The sequence below is a fragment of the Amblyomma americanum genome, chromosome 3 (genome assembly GCF_052857255.1).
Source record: "Amblyomma americanum isolate KBUSLIRL-KWMA chromosome 3, ASM5285725v1, whole genome shotgun sequence".
Lineage (NCBI taxonomy): Eukaryota > Metazoa > Arthropoda > Arachnida > Ixodida > Ixodidae > Amblyomma > Amblyomma americanum.
In genome coordinates this window covers 60,368,593-60,389,914 of record NC_135499.1, presented here as the reverse complement: position 1 = coordinate 60,389,914, position 21,322 = coordinate 60,368,593, and the positions used below count along the sequence as shown (strand labels likewise).

The 21,322-nt window shown below is 48.1% G+C and overlaps 1 protein-coding gene across 2 annotated transcripts in view; it reads left to right on the top strand.

Annotated features, from left to right (window-relative positions):
• LOC144124619 (ATP-binding cassette subfamily C member 4-like) overlaps positions 1-21,322 on the top strand; it is a 97,237-nt gene that overhangs the window by 52,168 nt on the left and 23,747 nt on the right. For both annotated transcript variants that reach the window (XM_077657419.1, XM_077657418.1), the window contains 11 exons: positions 2,184-2,375; positions 3,066-3,160; positions 3,506-3,592; positions 5,161-5,257; positions 5,541-5,828; positions 6,529-6,734; positions 9,400-9,785; positions 12,506-12,585; positions 12,741-12,891; positions 13,787-14,017; positions 14,545-14,648. In XM_077657419.1, coding sequence (XP_077513545.1) covers positions 2,184-2,375; positions 3,066-3,160; positions 3,506-3,592; positions 5,161-5,257; positions 5,541-5,828; positions 6,529-6,734; positions 9,400-9,785; positions 12,506-12,585; positions 12,741-12,891; positions 13,787-14,017; positions 14,545-14,648 — 1,917 coding nt within the window. The remainder of the gene's footprint in view (positions 1-2,183; positions 2,376-3,065; positions 3,161-3,505; positions 3,593-5,160; positions 5,258-5,540; positions 5,829-6,528; positions 6,735-9,399; positions 9,786-12,505; positions 12,586-12,740; positions 12,892-13,786; positions 14,018-14,544; positions 14,649-21,322) is intronic.

Below are 21,322 nucleotides of genomic sequence, written 5' to 3'. Positions count from 1 at the left end.
GCATTGACTCCTCCTCGGCACTCGTCGCCTCTCTTTGATTCTCTTTACATGTGGTCTCGATGTGGAAGCTGCGCTATGCGATGGCACAGACGGCTTAAACACGGTGCCACATGCCCACACAGCGCGCAGTTAAGCTCCACGGCATCACCGCGCGAACACATGGCACGCGGCAACGGCGAGAGAGCGACTGGCGTACAAGCGGCGGCGCGCCGAAGCGGAAGGGGCCGTATACTCATTTCAAGTTGTGTTTTTGGTGCGCCGTCGCTTCTGTGTCTCATGTGATCGTGCCGTCACTTCAGAAAACCGCCAATGGCGTAGGAGCGACGCGTCGAAGCGGATACGTTTGGCGTGCCATCGCTCTGCGCCGCACCTTTACACCATTAATTTCTCTTAATAAACCTCAATTCGCCATTAACACACTTAATTCACCCTAATTCACGCTTAACACTTTTCAATAATAATTAATTGATTGGATTTCGATTAGCTGCACATTTTCCACCGTTTCACCTCAGTATTCATTTCGGGTGTTCAAATTTGGCGCCACTTTTGCTCTGGCCCTTCCCACTTTTTGGACCTTTTTGGCTCTAATTAATTAACTGTTCATTCGATCTCGAAAATTTTTGTTTGCGCAGCATCTTACATCACACTCTTTCGATTACAACCACTCGTTTGACGCTACCTCTTCTGAGTTCCCCACAACTGCTGCGGACGCGTTTTTGCGGACACGACTTTGTCAACATAGCGTAGTAAAGCTTTCGCTCTAATAATAAAACAGACGGACCCAGTCAGGCGTGCGCAGATACGCAAACTCTTTTTCGTGAAGGGTAATCAATGGGCCACTACCACAGGTGCGCTGATTCTTGCAGGTACAGTAGGCTTCCGAAACTTCCCACAAAATCTAGTTAAGACGTCAAAACAAAATTGTTCTTTTTTTCGACGAAGGATTGCACTCGCGACACTGATTACAGTCCTTCGCCAGATATGAGGATGGAATTTTGCCAAAAGACCACCAGTGCTACTGAAAGCGCTCATGACCTGTCTGCTCTTTGTATGTCTTGCCGCAAGAGCGGAATATTGTAGACGAGCGCTTTTTCACATTCCACCTACAGAGTTTCGTGATCCACCAAACACCCCTTCGCTCTATCACTCACATTGCCATTGGACGGCTTGTCGACCATCGCGCAGATTGTGAGACCATTTTTGGGGCTTATAATGCCACATTAATGCCGTACATGTTACCAACGGTTGTCACTTGATTTGAAAAGCGATGGGCATAGGTAGGGCGGCTAACTTTATTTTTTGCAGTCGTGGGCGAAGGAATGTTGGCATTCTTCACTCTTTTAAGCACTTTTTTGGAGGCAAAACCGGCCTGATTCAATCTGCTAACTTTTTCTTTGAAACTGTCACTCAATGAGTCAATACATGACCTGCACAACGACGAGCCCAGGCAGCCTGCAGCATTCCCACTTTTCTCGGGTGGTTTTTGGGCAAGATGCCATTAACAAAACTAGTAAAGCACTGTAATCAATGTCAGGAGTGCAAGACTTGGCTCGAATAAGAACAATTTTATTAGGCATCCTAATCAGATTTCATGTTAAGTTTCGAAGGTCTGCCATACCTACATCAATAAGCAGACGTGTGTTAGCGACGCATCCAGTGCTACGCACGAAAAAGAGTTGGCGCATCTGGACCTGACTGATTTCTTCTGCTTTGTGGTTATTTCATGTCTGTTTATCTGGCGTTGCATACTGATCCTGCGTTTTCTCATCAAACCCTCGATTGCGAATCAGTGCTTATGGTGTCAGTTCTTGGCTACATCTGTTTGAGATATTATCTTCCACAATCTAAGAACTAACAACGACTGAAACACGGCAGGTATCTTTTTATTTACTTCCTGGCTTCATTCTCAATTTTTTTTTGTTTTGAAATGAGAGCGTTGCTTCAGCGAGAATATCGAAACATGTGTCTTCAATTTCATATGTAAATGCTCGCAATGAAGACTTAATGCCGTTATCTTGCATCTAGCGCTTTTGATTGAGTGATTAAGTCCAGGTTTGTATCAGACAAGAAAAAATGTCTGCGCTGACGCGGCAAAAAACGTACATTGGAAGACGACACCGCACTACCCGTAAGGCCTGCTTTTAATCCGGTATCCGCACTCGTGGTCCCCATGGTTGCCGCAGACGTCGCTACTGATGGCCATACTGGGCGAACTCCGGCTGACGGGCGGCAGCGCCAAGGCGATGGGCCGCATCGCGTACGCCTCGCAGGAGCCGTGGATGTTCACGGGCAGCGTGAAGAACAACGTGGTCTTCGACAGTCCCTACGACAGGGAGCGCTACAGGAAGGTCATATACGCCGCCGCCATGGAGAGGGTGCGTGCGGCTGTTCTCTTCTTCTCTATGTGGAGTGCGTGCTATAGGCACGGCTAAGCCTTGATGCTAGATGTTTCGCTAGGGCGGTGTTCGCGGGTATATAGGTATGCAAATTTTTTGGTTTTTTTAAAGCTGTAGAATGGTGCTCATTTCATCTACTGATCAAATGCTGACGTTTCTCGATAGGTACATGTAGACTATTTTACATTTGCAGTCTTTTTGTCCGTACTTTGCTTGCATTTACAGCAGAGAAAAAGAAAGATTTAGTGAGCACAGAAGAGAGGCATTCACACATGGCGTGCCATTACCTTAGATTATTTTGATATGTGCGCCGAAAGCTAGCGCTCGTCGTGTCTTCTCTTCCATCGTCCTTGTTTTTTTCGCGCTATTAAGTGTACAAGCTAGATGTTTATTTGCGTACAAGTCGAATGCGTGCCTGACATTTAGTACAGATTTGCCGAAGACTGCTGTGCGTGTTGGCCCTCATTTGTAATAGATGGGGGAAAAGATTGGCGTTAGCCTGCCCATGTACGCATGTTAGCTTGCCTCATCGACGGTGCCAAAACAGTACTCGTTGTTACGCGGCATGCACAGTGTGAACAGGCAGGTTCGTCCATGGCGTTTCAAGCAGCTGTGCCAGTGAGGCTTTGGCGGTCAGCGCATGTCTCATATCTCATTCCTCATGCGCAGGATCTGACGCTGCTGCCGTACGGAGACCGCACCTTGGTCGGCGACAAAGGAGTCTCCCTCAGCGGAGGACAGAAAGCAAGGGTCAACTTGGCCAGGTACTTACGCGCCGGAAGTTACCTCGCCGGAGAGGTAACCACTATCATGATATGTGCATCACAGTAGTCATTATGCAGTATACATTACGCGATCAACTTGCAAGATATGCATTTCGTTTCGGTATGGTGAGCTTACTCCTTTCATTATGGAATGAGAGGAAGAGAGAGAGAAGAGGTTAAACTATATTTCAACGCAGCTATAAGCGTCGAGGCTCTCTTGTGGCAGTCACCAAGCAATTAATGTTCTCAAGAAGCACAGCTGAAAATAAACTCGCCTAAAATAACTATCGGCGAAAATGGATTACCATTTGTGTTTGTCCCTCAACGACTGCACTTTTCGTGTAGGGCGCTGTACTACGACGCTGACATCTACCTGCTGGACGATCCTCTGAGCGCTGTAGACACGGCGGTCGCAAAGCACCTGTTTGAAGTGTGAGTATTATTGCCTTCGGTCAGTAGCGGGAACTTCTTGAGAGAGAGAAGACTGAAATATAGGGAAGAAAACTTGAACGGAAAAAGCGTCCGAAGTTTCACGCTTCGCGTTGCAACTGCAGCGTTGTTTATTGCGATGTTGTTCCGGAGTTAAGTGACAAACTCAAATTGAGGCAGAACAGCCAGGTATGGAAAAGAAAACGGTAGGTATAACATTGAGAGAGAGAAGAGCAGAGTGAGTCAGAAAAGAAACACTAGTTAAACATTCCAACTGAAATCAAGAATAAATGGGCTCAGGCAGGGCATACAGTGCGAGGGCAAGATGACCGTTGGCTGTTAATGCTAACGAACTGGATTCCAAGAGAAGAAAAAGCATAGCAGGGAGAGGCATAAAGTCAGGGGGGTCGGATGAGAGTAGGAAGTTTGCAGGCATAGGGTGGGCGCAGCTGACAAAGGACAGGGTTAAGTGCAGAGATATGGGAAAAGCCTTTGTCCTGCAGTGGGCATAGTTAGTCTGACGATGATGATGATAAGGAGTTCTCATTAGATATGTATTTAAATTAGCGATTTATAGCAGATGAGGTTACAGATTACAGAGTGTACAGAGGAATGACACCAATAATAATCTTGTATGTGTTGTATCATCAGTTGATCCAGTGCCTCTTATAAGGAATGCCAACCAAGTTGGAAAGCACATCGGCAGATTTCTTGCATTTTGTTTAGTAGGTATGCTTTTTCAGCTTTTTAAACAATTCAGTTTTGAGATTGTACATACGCGACCTTCGCTGCACCTTAGTCGCGTAAATTGACTGCCTTTTGTACGCTGGGCTGCACGATTTGCTTTTAGCCTCGCTTAATTGTATACCCCTGTTCACGGCCTTTGAAATAAATAAAATCCAGGAATCACGATGAAAATAACGAAGGTACGTATGCCCCCGAATAAAGAAACTGTAAAAATGATGCTATTGCACCACGTACGCGTATTTCTGGTACTTGCCACGAAACAGTAGCAGCAAGTCAAACACCCTCGAAAAGCACGTCATAGACAGCTTGCATTGAAGAAGCTTGTCTACTCACATTGCTTTCGAAAGACAGGCTTTTTCCCAGTACTTCACCTTAGAGCGCTGTTTTTCGGCCTGGCTGTTAATTTACTGCAACCTAGGTAGACTGTTTGAAGGGCTGTGAGACCTACAGCCAGCAGTTGAAATAAACCAGCACGATTTTAAGATCTACGGAGAAGAGCGAACGGGTTCTTTTGCTCCGTGTTCTCCTTGCGCCGTTTTATGCAAGAATGAAACAATCAAGCCGCAGCGAAACTTTGCCGAGGAATTTAAGTTACGGAGATACATGTCTGGCTTATTTGGTCTCAGAAGCAGCTATTTCTTCAAGTGAGGATGGCTGTACTCTAGCTGCTCTTCTGGAAATTAACAAATGCTAGCCGCAAAAAAGGCACGCGACGCGATGCCTGGGTCGGGAACCAAGCGCAAACCGCTGCCGAAATCCTGTCGAAAGTTCACGTGTCGAAACCCTAAAATATACGGGTATGAAAAAGTGGCTTTCTGTCCCAGATGCATCCGGGGTTACCTCAAGAACAAGATCGTCATCCTCTGCACGCATCAGCTGCAGTTCCTCAAGTCTGCGAACCACATACTCGTCCTCAGAGAGGTAACGTCCAGTCGTTGAAACTCTAAAAGCCTTTGAAAGTGAGCTAGTTGTCGACAGAGGTCTGTTGCTTAAGGGATGCAAGGCCATAATGCCGTCAAGCATGCGCCAGGAGCTACTTGGAAGAATTCACAAAGGCATGCTGCCCCCCCCCCCCATTTTCCGTAAAAAAAAGAGAAAGCTTACGCCCTGGTGTGCGGCAGGGGACTTTTCACAGCATCTCATTGATTAAGTGTCACTGCGATTAATAAGCCTTCTCGGCGCGTTGTTGTGAACGTGCGCTCAGGGCAAGATGCTGGGCCTCGGCAGCTACCGGCAGCTGATGAACGCGGGCATCGACTTCGTCTCGTTGCTCGAGGAGAAGCCGTCTCTGCCGGCGAACGCCGAGGCCGTTCTCGAGTCCCGGCGGGGTTCGCACGGCGTCGACCCGTTCGACGGGAGTCCCTTGGTGGAAGAGGTGTACGCGGCGCCCGTGGGCAGCGAGGCGCTGGACGCCGCGTCGCCGGGAGCATTCTACGAGTCCAACCTCTCGCTGGCCGGCTCGTACGACGACGCACGCTCCGACATCTACCAGGTGCGGCTCTGGGAGAGGAAGTGAAGGCGCGAGAAAGGGATGGCGTGACGAGGGGGAAACCACGATAAGGTCCTCTAACGGATCGAACCCGGGTTTACGTTTGTGGCCGATTAAACAATGGATGCAGACAGGGGTGAGAGCCAGCGTGGAAAATAGGCATTCTATCGAGCTTACATAAGTGCTACGGCGCAGCGAACAAGTCAGCATAAACTTACCTCACAGAGTGGAAAGAAAAGCGTAGAGTGGCGACAAAGAATAAATCGCAGTAAGGATGCTGCGTTGCGTGCGCAACATTGCTTAATAAAATTTGAGAAGACAGTTTCGGTCTCCGCAATGAGAATTTCCGAAAATATCTGTGTAATCAACTTTAAGCCAACAGAGATTTTAGCATAGCGCATATGTACTAGAGTAGACGTATGCGGGTGTATCGGATAACGGCTGCTCGCGCGGTGGCCCCGCCTGCGTCTGGTGAACCGGTATACATCTACGCTAGCATGTTTGCGCTACGCTAAAAGCTTCTAACAACCTTGCAAAGGTTAACCACCACGGAAATATCGAACGTGTCCGTAGTGTCGAGGAATCGGTGACATAGAATGCGGAACACACAGCAAGGTAGGACGCGCGCTCAGATCCGCAACGCTGCGGCGTGAACGTTTACGTTTTAAAAGCGGAGCCGAAGACTTTACATTGCGTGGCGCAGAGCATGTCCGACCTGAAGGGCGGCGACGCGGCGGCCAAGCAGCCCGTGGAGGCGGAGGAGACTCGCAGCACGGGCTCGGTCAAGGGCCGCGTCTACTGGAGCTACATGCGGGCAGGCGCTGGACCTTTCCTCATGCCGCTGCTCTTTGTCAGCAGCATCCTGGCGCAGGCCATCTTCAACGGCAGCGACTTCTGGCTCACCTACTGGTACTCTTTCTCGCACATAGAGCCCTTTAAACCATTTGCAGTTACGTACCTTACGACAGTTTAGGGCTGCATTTTTATCAATAATAGATGTGCTTGGGCGATACCCCTTTACACCGAGCCCCCTTCCGACGTTCTAGGGCGCGTTCGACGGGTTGGTATGCTTGGGGTGTATGTATGCATGGTCTTGCGAAAAAAAAAAAGCCACTTAACCAGGCTAGTGAAAACGAAGCGTTAAAATTGGGCTGCATACCTTTTTCTTTTGTTTCAGTGAAACCCTTCCGTCCACATCTTCCTAAGTGCGCAGGTAGTAAAACTGCACTTTACGCCGTGGCGTTGCTGTGAAAGACCCTCTGTCTTCTGACTACGACAGTCCTGTTGTTCGATTAAAGTGTCGGTCATCTGTATCCGCACCTGCACAAATGGATCGGTCTGGAGATCCAGCGCCCTGTACAACACTGTCCTCAGCGTCCAGGTTACAATTACACTTCTTTACCTTTGGCCTGAGAGCTTCTGGCTGAAAGAATCGACGGTGGTGTCCTTTGTCTCAGAGAATGCCTCGTCGTCCACGCATTTGTCTACAGCGCTCGAACGGCGCACCAGGCACCATTTACTACAGTGGCCTAGAGCTCGAAACTAGACATTATCGTGCATGCAAATTTGCATAAATCTTGGTTTACTTCTCATTATTCAAAAATATATTATCAAGCTGTGTGAGTAGCGACGAATGTCAGAAACCCATGACAGAGCGCGCCGTTCGAGTGCTCTAGACAAGTGTGGTGTACAGCGTCAGGGGCAAAAGGGATGCACTGTATACCACATGAACTGCAGTTAAAATCGAGAGACTAAGTTAGACTGCATAGAAGCGCCGCCTTCCGGCAGCGCCCGATCTCGAGACAGGTGGCGAGGTGACCGTTTCGTTTAGAAATATGTCAATTTGCTAGTTTGCGTCTGTGCCATTGGCGGTTGCGGCCTGGGCAACATTACTTTTCTTTCTTTTTCTTTGCCCACACTAATATATGTTGTACTCATTCTTTGAGAAAACCCCCAGAGGCATCGCCATAAGCAGCCAGTCACAGAGCAGCGCGCGGTGAACACTACTTTTGCCCCTTGGACTACACAGATGTGGTTCCAACAGCGAACTATCACCAAATAGATCAATTCTTTTCTGGTTGATGTCTGCTCATTTTTAATTTAGCGATGTGCAAAAGTTGTACCTCTATGAGCAAGCGAGCCCAACTTTTTTTATTAATCTTGGCATACCGTTACCATTCTTTGGCGTTGAATTCCTGTTGGCAATAATTACCCGCAGATGCCTGGTTACTCAGAGGAGGCAGAACTCATCTGGCCAACGCTGGTTTTCCTGTGATGACTTGATCGCCAAGCATGTTTTTTCAGGCGGCTTTGCTTTGAAGCTTTGCACATGCTCTCTCCGCGAAGGACATGCCATTTCCGCCATTTGAGAGCGCTGGAAGCTTTGTTAGCGATGTGAGCGCATCGATACGTGTGCGGCGTTACACATTTTGTTTGCTCCCGCCGTTGTTTTTCGATATTTTCTTGCTTTCAGTATACCAGCCTTTTCAGGCGCGTTAAGGAAATGGCACGGGGCTAGCTTTTCTGCGTGCTCCATGCCACTTTTCATGTTTCTATAAATTAATGCGCCATCTGGTTTCGGGAGAACGCAAGATTTTTGTTCAGCCTACTGCGGGTCTTTCCAGCCGCAGCTAATAACTAATTATTTTGGGCGCTGAGGTCTTCGTCACCGAAACCAGGCCGTTTGATGTGCTAATACATTTGGTGAAGGCCCATTGATGGGTTTGAATCCAGTCCTGGAATTTCCTAGAAGATCATGCCAGTGTGTAGATTTAGCTGCAAGATATTTAAGCGCACGTGAGGCCATCCCGTGGCGACAAAACAATTGAACTCTATGGGCTCTTTCGAAACGCAATGAGAATAGAGCAGCGACCGCCGGCGATGTGTTATAACACATTAGGGTTCAACGCGCTGTTGTTCTGAATTCTGCGAAAAACAACGTATGTTATGCGGATCACAACACGCGTGCTATTATCTTGCGCCAGTTTTACAGCCATCGTGGTTGCTAGCCACGCGTCACAGATACAGCAAAATGTACCCACTAGCATATCGTGGCGTTTGCCCCTGGTGCACCGACACATGCCCCACATTCTTCCACATCTCGTGGGGGTGCGGGTGCAACCCCAATACTTAAAGACGCCTAGCGCATCATTTTAACGGTGGGAGGTACAGCTGTCCGGGGATACCCTGGCGGGACAAGCGGAGCTCGTCCAGCAAGTTGGTTGAGCCGCCGTGGCCAGCGGAGTCCTGGAATGAGGAAGCCCCCCACTCGACAGCTCGAACAAGATCAATAATCTCGTTGTTCCTAGTAAATTTTTTCCCACCTCCTTGTCAAGAAAGTCAAAGGTGATGCGCCTCTTTATGACGATGACTGAGGTAACTGCATTCTCAGTGCTTTTATTCTTTTTTGAGCATTTGCGAGTGCTACTGTAGTCGTGCACGCCAGGACGCTGCCCAACACTTCGCCTAGCGTGTTCAGCACACTAAGGATCTGAAAGGGATCTGTTTCAAGTTGATACTTCGCTCAAGAATTTTGGTGAGCTACCGACCATGGCTATACAATCCCGCTTCGCAGGACTAGCCTATCTGAGGGCGCAGCGAGGGCTAACGCCTCTGCGGCTGCCGCTGCTCTCTTGAATGGCACCGAGGCGCCGGTCTTGACCGAGACCACCGTAATGACGACGACGGTGGCTTCCGTCCTCAACGCGACTCCCGAGGCGACGTTGCAAGGAGAGACGGCGTACTGGCTGTCTGCCTGGAGCGACTGGTGGTCTTCCCTGGACACGGTGACGTACAACGTGGTCGTGTACGCAATCATCATCGGCGGCCTCATCCTGTCCTCCATGGCGCGAACGGTGGCCTTCTTCGTCATGTGCATGCGTGCCTCGGTGAACCTGCACAACCGCATGTTTCGCTGCATCATCCGCGCGCCCATCCACTTCTTCGACACGAACCCGATTGGTGAGCTGCCGGATGACCTCCGCACAGCACCCACATCGCCTCCTTTGGGACGCTTCGTGGGGGCTGAGGAAAATTCGTTTTCCAGTTTAAACTAGAGGACTTCATAGAGAAGCCTAAGTAAAGTGTGGACATTTTAGATATCATTCTTTGCTAGGTGAGAGGGGAACCATAACTGAACCAACAATTTTATTGCAGCATGTTTCTGTAGGCCTGAAATAGCTTCGTAGAATGTTTCTGTTAAGCTGAAAACGAAAGTGCCGCATATTTTCCGCATTATTCGCAAAAGGGCGCTAAATTTTTTAGTGATGGCAAAGGCTTGCCCAGTCCAGTTTCAGCATCGAGAAAATGCTACAAAGAAGCTGCGCATAACGAATCACCGGACAGATAAAGAGACAGAGGGACGAATGTATGCAAAATAACATTAACGTCAGGTTTTTCTTGCGTTTAGTTGCGTGCAATAGAGCCTGGATATATAAAGAATTATTGTTATACCGAACAGTCAGTTGAAGACCTCCTTCAAAGTTCCATGCAAAATTATAGCACTATGGCTCTCCTTTGCCGAACTCTCCTTCGGCTAAACGTTCAATATATCGAACTGGGTTGTAGAGAATAATTTGCATATAAATATGTGCCAATGTAACTCTGCGCATTCATTTATCTGCCTTTTTTCTCTAACATTTCGGCCAATTCCTCACAATGAGATCGTTCATGTCACGTGTGGTTTAGACCAGAATGGTCACGTTTATAGTAGTTTTAATGCGATATCGTTAGAGTGCACGCTGGGCGGCAACCGCTGGGGTGTAAGAACGAAATTACGTTCGCGGGCAACGCCTGTGATGTGAAAACGAAATTCCCATTGGTGGATGACGACGTGACGTTACAGGCTATGGACCAGTTAGAGAGGATCAAGAACTTGCCAATAAAAAATAAATACGAATGAAAATAAAGCCAGAAATTTAAAAAAATGAAGAGGACACTGCCTCCGCCTTATGGGCATGACGCGATAATTTTAATGGGTTAATGCCCATATATGCGGAATTGGTCATTCTCTACTTTACTTTCATAGACCCCTGGGAGTATACATATCACTCCTGGCGCAGCGCTTAAGCCATGCGCCACTGCCACAGCAGGTGGCTGTTTCAGACAGTCACCGGTAGGGCTTGTGAGACCCATGTTATTATTCACGAGGAACCACACAGGCCTGCAACGCAATAATGTTAACGCAATAAAATAAAAATTCAGAGGGGCACTTTGTTGACCTAAACTGCAGTGAGGCGAGAGCCTTTAGCGCGGTGTTGATGCTTGTGTCACTGACGTGTGGTTAAGATGTTAATTAAGTGCACAATTGCTTGTGAATCTTAAATGCTGGAGACACTGGAGGGCGTTTGGGAGGCATCCGTCTGATTCGACGGCTTTCCGCAAACACTCTCCAGCGTCCTAGACAAGGAGGACTGCATTTGCATTGGCAGGAAGTAGCGTAGTCGTTAGCACGCTCGGCTACGGAACGGGAATGTGGTGGTTCGAATCCAATCGTGCACAAAGATTTTTTTTTCTTATTGAGTTGTCGGATGTGACGGACGCCAGACGGACGGAAGAGTTAGCCATTAAAGTCTTTCGCCTTAAAAGGCAGAAGTGTCGGCGTTATAACGCAATAAACTAAATGGAAGAAGTGTCCGCGTGACAGTTATACTATGGATACTGAGAACGCGCTGTAAACGGTGTCGCTATTACAGTGAGTTCGCGTGCTTTCAAGGAACACGGAAAGACATGATGCGCTTTCATGCAAGTGAAAAACATGTGAAGAAATTTCTGTGTGTAAATCATCGTTCAATCAGTGACCGTTCTGTCGATAACCTTCACTCCAGTGAACAGTATGCAATCATGCTTAGTTTTTGGTTAAACTCGGCGACTATGAAACCTGACGACCAGATTTGGCGCATATAGAAAAGCATTAGGCCCAATGTGCTTCGAAGCACTTATCAGAGCAGAACAGTGCTGACCGCTATGGCTCTTGTGGGCCCCATGTGTAAACTGCCGTGATGAATCTGGTTCTACAGTGAATATAAGCGTCCACATCTGTAGCCTACTTTCAGATACTTGCACAAATGTTTTGAGAAGGAAGAACAGTTTAACGCATGCGCTCCGAACAAAATAAAAGATATCAGATGAATAACCACAAAGAACATGACCCGTAGTAGTAAATAATTGTGGTACGTGTGGCATGTGGGGTTTAATGTCCCAAATTGACATGCACTATAAAAGACGCGATAGTGGAAGGCTCCTGATTAATTTCGAGAACCAGGGGTTCTTTAGTAAAACACGTTGCGGGGCTAGTTGGTTATGCATATTCTTTCGTTAAAATTTAAGCAGCGCTAACTTTTAGGACGAATACACAGAAGACATGACAGGACGGGCGCTAAAAGTTAGCGCTGCTTAAATTTTAACGAAAGGGGTTCTTTAGCGTGCACTGAAATCGCACAGTGCTCGGCCGTCTTGCGTTTTTCCTGAATCGAAACGCGGCCTCCGCAACCGGTTCTTGAGCCGCGTCCTATGGGCACAGCAGTTGAGCGCTGTAACCATTGTGCCACCGCGGCGGGGCGCAAATACCTTTGTTTTTGCAGTTTTGTTGGTCTTCGCGCAAATAATGTTTTAATTCCTGTGATTGTCGCTTCGATGTGATTTCTGTGACAACGGCACCAGTCAATAATTATGCGTTGCAGGAAGAATCCAAAACCGCTTCGCCAAGGACTTGGGTACTATCGACGACCTTCTGCCACCCACTGGTCTGGACATAACCTTTGTGAGTGCTCGATGCATGGTTCCATGACAAAAAAAATAACAAGAAACAGGGGTTTTTTCCAAGGGAAATAACAGGGGTTATTTCCAAGGAAAATAACCTTGGATAACACCGGTGGCGATTGCTGTGCCCGTCAGTGAAGGAGCACCCTTTTGCAGATATTTCTGAACCTGCTTGGCGTTCTGGTGGTGGTGGCAGTGATCAGCCCCTGGATCATCATCCCAACACTGATCCTGTTCGTCCTCTTCTTCTACCTGCGCCGGTTTTACATGCGGACAGCCAGAGACGTCAAGCGTCTCGAGGGAGTCAGTAAGTAGTATCCTTGAACCTTCAGTCCTCAACGAATCAGTCCTGAACGACAGGGTGTAATCATGGCGTCGAACCAGAATTTTTTCGGGTTCGGTTATTGTTTGGTACCCGAGTGACTTATTGTTCTCGATCGAACTGGTTCGAATGGTTCATACAGGTATGAATAAGAACATAGAGCGGTTTTGTATTCTTTTTTAATAATCTCTTTTCTTTGTGTCTGATGTCGCTGTGCAAACTGAAAAAGACAAAATTATTCTGCGATCTGTAGTGACTTTGTCACTTCAATGTGCCGTCCGCGGCACAAAATTGAGGAAAAGCCCCTCATGACCGTAGCTGTAGTTCAAACAAACTGAAACATTTTGTTTGGCCTGCTATGCTTTTAACGGATTATAGTTAAAGCTGTATCAGCCACACTACACCGGGATGTGTGGTTTGCTGTCAACACGACTTTACGCTGTGTTTTACACCAGACAGGCAGGGAAATGAGCAAACCAGGGTAATTTCTGAGCGGCAGAAAACCAGAAAACCGTGCAAACACACTCAAACACATGCACAAAATCATCCCATGAGCAGCTGCGAAGCATCATGCCCATTACGGTTCGAGGTTTCTTCGCCGGCAGGGTTAGCTTTCGCAGTGACTGACCGTGCGGCACGCCTGTGACCGTGACCGTACTAGGAGGGATATGTTGGGGAACGCGCTCTTTTGTGAGCGGAACAAAAACCTCTGACATTTGTATTATCCCTACCACACATTGTAAGTACTGCGTCAAAACCGTTTTATGTTTTGCAGCATCAAGGAGGTGCATTCCTATCTCTGTTTTCCCACAGTCGGATGCTCAACGGCATTTCTTTGTTTTGATCACCTAACAACCTTCTCTTTCCTCTCTATCTGCAGCGCGCAGCCCGGTATTCTCGCACCTGAGCACTTCGCTGTACGGGCTGACCACGATCCGCGCCTTCAACGCGCAGCGTACGTTCGAGCGCATGTTCGACCTCAAGCAGGACCACCACACCTCGGCCTGGTACATGTTCCTCTGCACGGCCCGATGGTTCGGAATCACACTGGACTCCATCTGCTTCGCCTACATCACCGTCGTCACTATGTCGCTCGCCCTTTCCTCTGACGGTGAGCGTTGGTGCTCTAACGCGCTCATTCTCGCTTCTAGCCAGTGCTCGGATTAGGCACGAGGTCAGTGCGCCCTGCTGCCAACCTTAATTGCGCATCTAAGGGAAATTGTGCTCATGTGGAAGACTATTTTGTCGGTAATAAAACAAGGGCAAAAAGCAAAGAGGAGAAGAAAAAAACCGAGGCCAGCATTATACAACGGTTACATCAAAATATTACCCTCTCCTCGTCATGAACTTGAACTCCCCCAGGCCCTCATTGTACTCCAGGGCCACACTGCTGGCTTGACAAATTATAATAACAGGGCACAATCGAAGGAAAACAATTGTCACATTACACCGATCAGAACCTTTCGATGTTAGCAGCGAAATTTTTATCGGTTTTAACTGATAAGTTTTGATGCTTTTTTGCCTGTGTATATAAGTATACTTTATACCGAAGAGCAAGCTCAAATGAACATGACTTCGCCGAAGTTTCCGGCTGACTGAATAATTTAATAAATCTTCCGTTAATTTCATTTGCCACAGGCTCAGTATCCGGAGGAGGCGTCGGTCTGGCCATCGCCAACGCCCTCATGCTGACGGGCATGTTCCAGTGGGGCGTGAGGCAGTCGGCTGAGATTGAGAGTCAGGTCAGTGTGCAGCCCCTGCGGCGTTTAGACCCGCTGAAATACTCGTCAGTTACCTGGATCCAACAGTGCGTGCCCATAGTTTAACTGCTTCGAGGAATAAAAAAAAACATTGCTTAATCGCTGGCTATACGCTCACTTATGGCAGCTGTCGGCCTCCGGCGCGCAACACTCATGTGGAATGACGGGCAAAGTTCAATTCAAAGGGAAGACAAGGTGTTTGGTTTTATGGAGTGTAACGTCCCAAAGCGACTCAGGCTGTGAGGGGCGCCGTAGTGAAGGGCTTTGGGTAATTTCTGCCACCTGAGGTTCTCTAACATGCACTGATAGCACACAGTTCAAGGGCCTCTGGCATTTTGCCTCCATCGATATGCGACCTCTGCGGCCGGGACTGCACCCCCGTCTTTCGGGTCAGCAGCCGAGCACCTGAAATACCGCCTCAGGTGGCACGACACTGCTACAATAATATACATTCAAAAAAATTTACGGCGGGCACTTGGACTACTCATGTTCTCTCCATGCCAAAGCATTTTACTAGCTAGTACTAGTTATAAACTGGTATTGTAGTCTGAAAGGCCTTTAGGGTGAAGGTCTGTATGGAAAACGCCTCTGCCTGAAAGGTCTTCACCGTAAAGGCCTTTCACCTCAAGGCCTTCACCCAATAGGGCTTTGACCTCAAGGCCATTAGGGCTTTTGACTCTGAACTTGAGACCTTACGTCACCGCCCTGCTTTTGAGCCACCAGTATGGGACCTTGAAGACGTTATTGAAGTTTTCGGACAGTTTCGTTTGGAATATACTGGGTTTCATTGCCGATTAGTTTTATAACGCTTTCGCATTAAAAAAAAACACTCCGCTTAAACTAACTCCAGGCCCGCCTTCCAAGCTCCGAACTCGGCTGTGGACAACCAGCCACAATGCGCCTGGAGCAACACAGCGTATGTTTGACGTCCTCAGCTACGTTTGTAGGCACTACTGATCAATGGCGGCTCTATCTACGCCAATTTGTGTAGACAACCGCATTGGGTACGGCAGATGAAGGTGTTCGATGAGTGTACTGGTTTCATGCGAAAACCGCAAAATTGGCACTGAAGCTGACTTCAATATCTTCGTGCGGGCTCACTATGACGATCCGCCCAACCAGTCAGTTGCCGACAAAATAGAAAGATAACCTTGGCGGACAAATGGGATTTTTGTTAACGACTGTAAGCGTGGTTTTTGTGTTTTTTCAATGACGTGAGATCTTGCGTTGTCTCTGACGTGGTAATCTCCAAGTGTCTAATGCTGCAGAATACGGTGCTTCTCTTAAACTGCAAAGTGAATAGAGGGTGTCGGTCTCGTAGAGCTGCGAGTGCGCTGCTAAGTGCACTGCTAAGTACACTCGCACTCGCACTTGGGTGAATAAGCTGGGGCTCTGGCACCACCATTTGGTAGCAGTCAATATTTGCTGGTTCGAGTGAGCTGGGATATGCGGACAAGTTCAAATTAAAGGATGCGCTCGAAATGCTCGGCAGTTACACTTGTGTTTTCTTCATATATTTTGTGATAGCGGTATGTTCTCGCACACGGAAGCGGGTCCTCTGCTCATATCCACTGCATGACAAGGTGGGCAAATTGCCCTCGTGCGCGACAAATTACTGTGGGAGTCGGAGTGGCGCTTTCACATCAGGGTCGGTTTTCTTCGGCTTACTGTCACCACATTCGTTGTAATACTCAGAATGCGCACTGTTGTTAAAACGCACGGCGTGCTTGAGCTAACCCGGGTTCCAGCACACGAACCTGCTTGCACGTGCGCGCGACCGGTGGGAACCATTGCGGCGGCCGTTTACAGGAGCGAAGGACACAATTTTCCAAGCAACGCCCGCACATGCGGGGGGATGATGATTTAATGCCAGGCTGAGCTTCCACTCTGCGGCGCCATTTTTGTGTGCGCCGTACATTCCTAGAAAAAGAACGGTGTTTTCTGAAGGCTAGCAGGAGAATAATTTCAGACGATTCCCTTCCCTGCTGGTTGTTTTGCTTCCCTTCTACCGGCAGACACCACCTTTGAAACTGGAGCCGGCCGCCACTCACATCGTTTGCTGAAAGGCGTCATGTCAAGGGCGGTGGGTTCCCATTATAACGAGGGAGAGAGAAAAGATAAATGTAATCACAAAATTATCGCTGTCAAATGCGGCCCCTTGGCCTTTGTTTGCCAGTGATTCATTTCTCTACGACGTCTTTTTTTTTTGCCTGTTTGGCAGTGATTGATTCCCTAAGTATTTTCTGCCCCTTTATTACTGGCTGCTGCAAATAATAACATCAGGGCTGATAGACAGCACGAAATACCAATGCTCGGCTGTAGTATGGAAAGAAAAATTATAAACTGGAATCATTGTATTCGAACGTCCCGAAATGACACACGGGCTATAAGGGACGCTGTAGTGGAGAGCTTGAGATTAATTTAGGGTACTTGGGGATCTTTAATGTGCGGAGACATTGCATACGGGCAACGCTTCCTCTATATTTAGAATACCAGCTGCATCGCCCGCTTCGCAATGGGAGCCGCCGGTACGCCTCGCTTCAGTGAGTTCCCGCGCTGCGGCGCTACCCAGATGGTTGGACTGCTTGCGTCATGCTTGCCAATGGTCGCGCGGTGCTGGCGTCATCTGTCCTACTCCTATACTGCAAACCTGCACCACGCGTCTGTCAGATTCCTGCTTCGTACCCCTTTTTGCGTAGCTCTCGGTTCATCCGCGGCGCAGCGCTTTTTCCAACCACGATCGGCTGGAGCAGCAGCTCTGCTCGCCGTCTGAGGAGGTGGACTCAGGCGTTCTCTCCGCCTATCACTCGAGGGTGCTGTTCCTTGCCAGACGAATAGAGCGCTGTACGTGCTTACGTTTGTTCATTTCGTGCCACCATGATTAACGAAAATTGTTTTGCGCGGATAAATGGTGCTGTCCGCGACGCTGACTAGGCGTTCTCGCAGTAGCACTGAAATGGCACCAGTTAATTAAGGCAAGCACGGCTGCTGCTTTCAGTTTTGTGCGAAGTGTGGGAAATTATAAGCTCGCCTGTAGAAAAGAAGGGGACGTTCACGTGCATTTATTTACATATATTTACAATTCTTTACAGCAATAGCATAGACAATACTTTGCATGTATCTGCTGCTATATACATTACAACTCTGTGTTTATAGCCATTTACATCTCTAGAATTTGTGTATTTGCTTGTATTGACACTTATTTACAGACATAAGAAATATGCATTGTACCTCGACGACATTTGTATGCTCGACGAGGACAAAGCATCTCGTGCGCGAGCGTAACATAACAGTGAACGAAAGAAAACACACCTAACGCCAGTCTGGACAACCAGTTTGTACGCCCTTGTGTTTGATCGCCCTCTCCTGCGGCCTGAAGCTGCAACGACGGTAGAATAAACGCTGATGCTGCGTCGAAGCAACGCTGCCTTGTGGTTCGGCCTTTACGGTGACTGCGCCTGAGGACGTGCTCAAGCGGACTTGATTTAGATTTTATCTGCCTCCTTTCCTTCAAGCACTTTTTTTTTAGTTTTGCATTGTTTTATTAGCGCCTGGTTGTAGTCATGACCAGGCAGAACGTCCGAAATGGTTCGGCATCAGCTGCTGCGCCGTGCATTTGAGACTGGAGTTCTTTTCGCTGCTTAAAACAATGCTAGCTGCAGTCTGCCACGCACGGAGAAAAATCTTTATCTAGTTGTCGTAACGATGACAGCTTAGCCAGCAAAAAGTAGAGCTACGACTTGAAAGCTACTGCCACTTGTCAGTTTCGAAAAATGCCTTCTCTGGAAGATATATCATTCCTTCTTTATAACATTCTTTCATTTTCCTTACTCAACATGATTGAATCGCAAATCAATAGAGTAAAACGTGTTACTAACTATACCTTTAACCTCTGATTTCATATTTATTCCAAGCAGTTTCAGTATCTCTCCCGGAATGTTTCAGCGTTGTAGCTAAAAGACAAACATGATTCGAACAAGTCGCCACAGCCTTTCGTTACAATGCCAACGGCGCTGCACCGCACTCTCTGCGGCTCCTTTTAAAACCAGCGCCTGCAGCGGCTCCACGGTGAGCAGCGCCACGAACGGCGCGCTCTATGTAGCGTCAATACCCGACAGGCAAGCACGGCTGCTGCTTTCATTTGGAGCGAAGTTTGGGAAATTCTAAAACCGATGTGGCCATTACTAACGACCGGCCACAAATCTCTAATTGAAGCCAGTAGCCTAACTGTTATAGTTAAACAATTAATTATCAGAAATTAGTTAAACGGGATGCAGAGCGCCGCCTCACGAAGAAAGAGAGAAGGTTTGAAAGATTGTCTTCGGCCGCTTTCCGTCGTCAGGCGCAATCAGATGGCACTCTCCCTCACAGATGTGGAGCAGGCGCGAAGGCTAGCCGACGGAGGAGAGCAGGAAACGAGGATAGGAGAGGGCGTTGGACGGTCGTATCGGCCGTACTCGGCAGACATTGTAAAAATCGAGGAGGCGCTGATACGGGTGACACTGCTCACAGCACACGGATGTTTTTGCATTTCTCCGCATCGAAATGCGGCCGCCGGGGCCTGGTCATGACCTATGCATCAGCAGGCGAACACCAAAGTAAACCTGGCGGGTTGGTATCAAAAGGGGGTCAGATCGGTTTGCAGGCAAGCGAAATAGCGTGACGAGAATTGATATTAAAAAAAAACACGGCCACAGCGGATATATTGGATTGCCAGCTTATTCCACAGCGGTAGAGAAATAGTATAGAGAGAATAAAAATGGGCAAAAAATAAATTATGCTGGTGAAAACGCGGTTCAGACATTTAAAGCTGAGATATGAAAAGCTTCTGAAATTCCTCATGAAAGCCAATGCCTTTCAGTAGCCAAAGTAGATTTTCAGTGCCATGCGGTGTTGCTAAAGGCGCTGGATTGAACCTAACATACCAAGTGTTTCTGCGAAGGTGAGCCAAAATTTTTATAAAAAGGCTTTTTGAGATATGAAGGCGGCTTTTGCCGCACAATAATACCTCCGCTGCCGGACATCAGAAAACAAGTAAATAATGTTTGCTAGTTAGCCGTTTAACTAATTTCTGATAATTAATTGTTTTGACTATAACAGTTAGGCTACTGGCTGCAACTAGAGATTTGTAGCCGGTCGTTAGTAATAGCCGCATCGGTTTTAGAATTTTGAAAACGGGATTACCCTCGCACCAATGGCCCAATCAATTTAGGCTACATCGCGCCAAAATACATGCGCTTTCGAAAAGCAAGCAGCCAAAGCAACCCCTCTAGGGCACGCAACTAGTCGAAATAGCCAAATTTTGTCGGGCCACAGCGCCGAAGGTAAATTTTTGTTGTCCATCAATGCAGGTATTATTGTGCCGCAGAATCCACCTTCATACATGAGAAAGCCTACTTAAAAAAAAGTTTGGTTCACCTTGGCTGAAAGGCCTGGCACGTTTCATTCAGAATGGAATTTACATATTGGCTCAATGTCCGGCTTTCAGCATGTTCCATGGTTAGCATTGCCTTTGAATTGTACGAAAATGTCTGCGGAGTTTTAAAAGATCCACAAACTCCACTGGACCAAGTGATAGCTTTTCTCAAGCGGCATCCATATCTGTTCCAAACATATCTCCTAACGTTACTGTCTGCTACCTTAGTTGCGTTTCCCTTTCCTTAAAGTTCACTCCGCTAGCCATGTTGGCTACCTGTGTTGGTCCTTGCACTCTAGCGCGAATACGTTTTATTGCGTTAGCATTAGAGCCCTGATTAGTGCAAAAAATATGCGTAGTTGGCGGTGTGTGAAGCCTCGAGAAAGAGGACGCAAAGTGGAGAGAGGGAGAGATGAGGGACATGGCAGGGGAAAGTTGAGCGAGAGAGCGTCGGCGGGAAGCGACGGGAGGCACAGCGGTCACCAGCAAGAGTCTAAGGGCGGAGAGAGTAACGAGGGGGTCTGGCGTTGCACACATTGAGCCTCTTACCGCGCTAGGGCAGGCCGCTGGCTGCCAGAAAGTTCGCCCCTGACAGGAAAGCGCATCAAGGTCACATGTGCTGGCGGCCACCGGTACCAGCCGGCCGGCAATCATGCTCTCCGTGTCTACGCGTCCTGCTGCGTCTCGTTGCTACGCCCGCGTACGACAGAAATAGGCTGCTTGAGGTCGAAAACAACGACCTGAAGTTATTGAGGGCTGCCGCAGACTGCAGAACAAACAGCTGATCGTGCTCGCACCCGTACACATCGGCAACGACAACGATAGCGAGCCTGTGACTTCAATGCACACTGTTCTGTGTATACGCTTCGAAAAATTCTCGAAAGCACGCGATGAGAATTCACAATATAACGTCTTTCAGTCGACACCACATCGGAGTGAAAAAGTGCCCGTGCGTTGCTCATCAAACGACACGCCGTACACTCGGATTATCGCGTGCTTGTTTACTACGCAGTAAGTATGACTGGTATGACCGCAAACGATTGACCCTGCATGGTGGTTGACTCTGCGCTGTGGTCGTTACGCTTTCTACGTTCGTGAACTGCTTTCTGTCGGCTGTAATCAGAAAAGAATGTGGATAAGTTCCGTTCAACTGTAGTCTGTCAGCCGCTGGATTTTGCTGCCAGTAGGGAATGCACGCATAATTCCGACAAAAGTGATCAGCTGAGGGAATGTTTGTCTA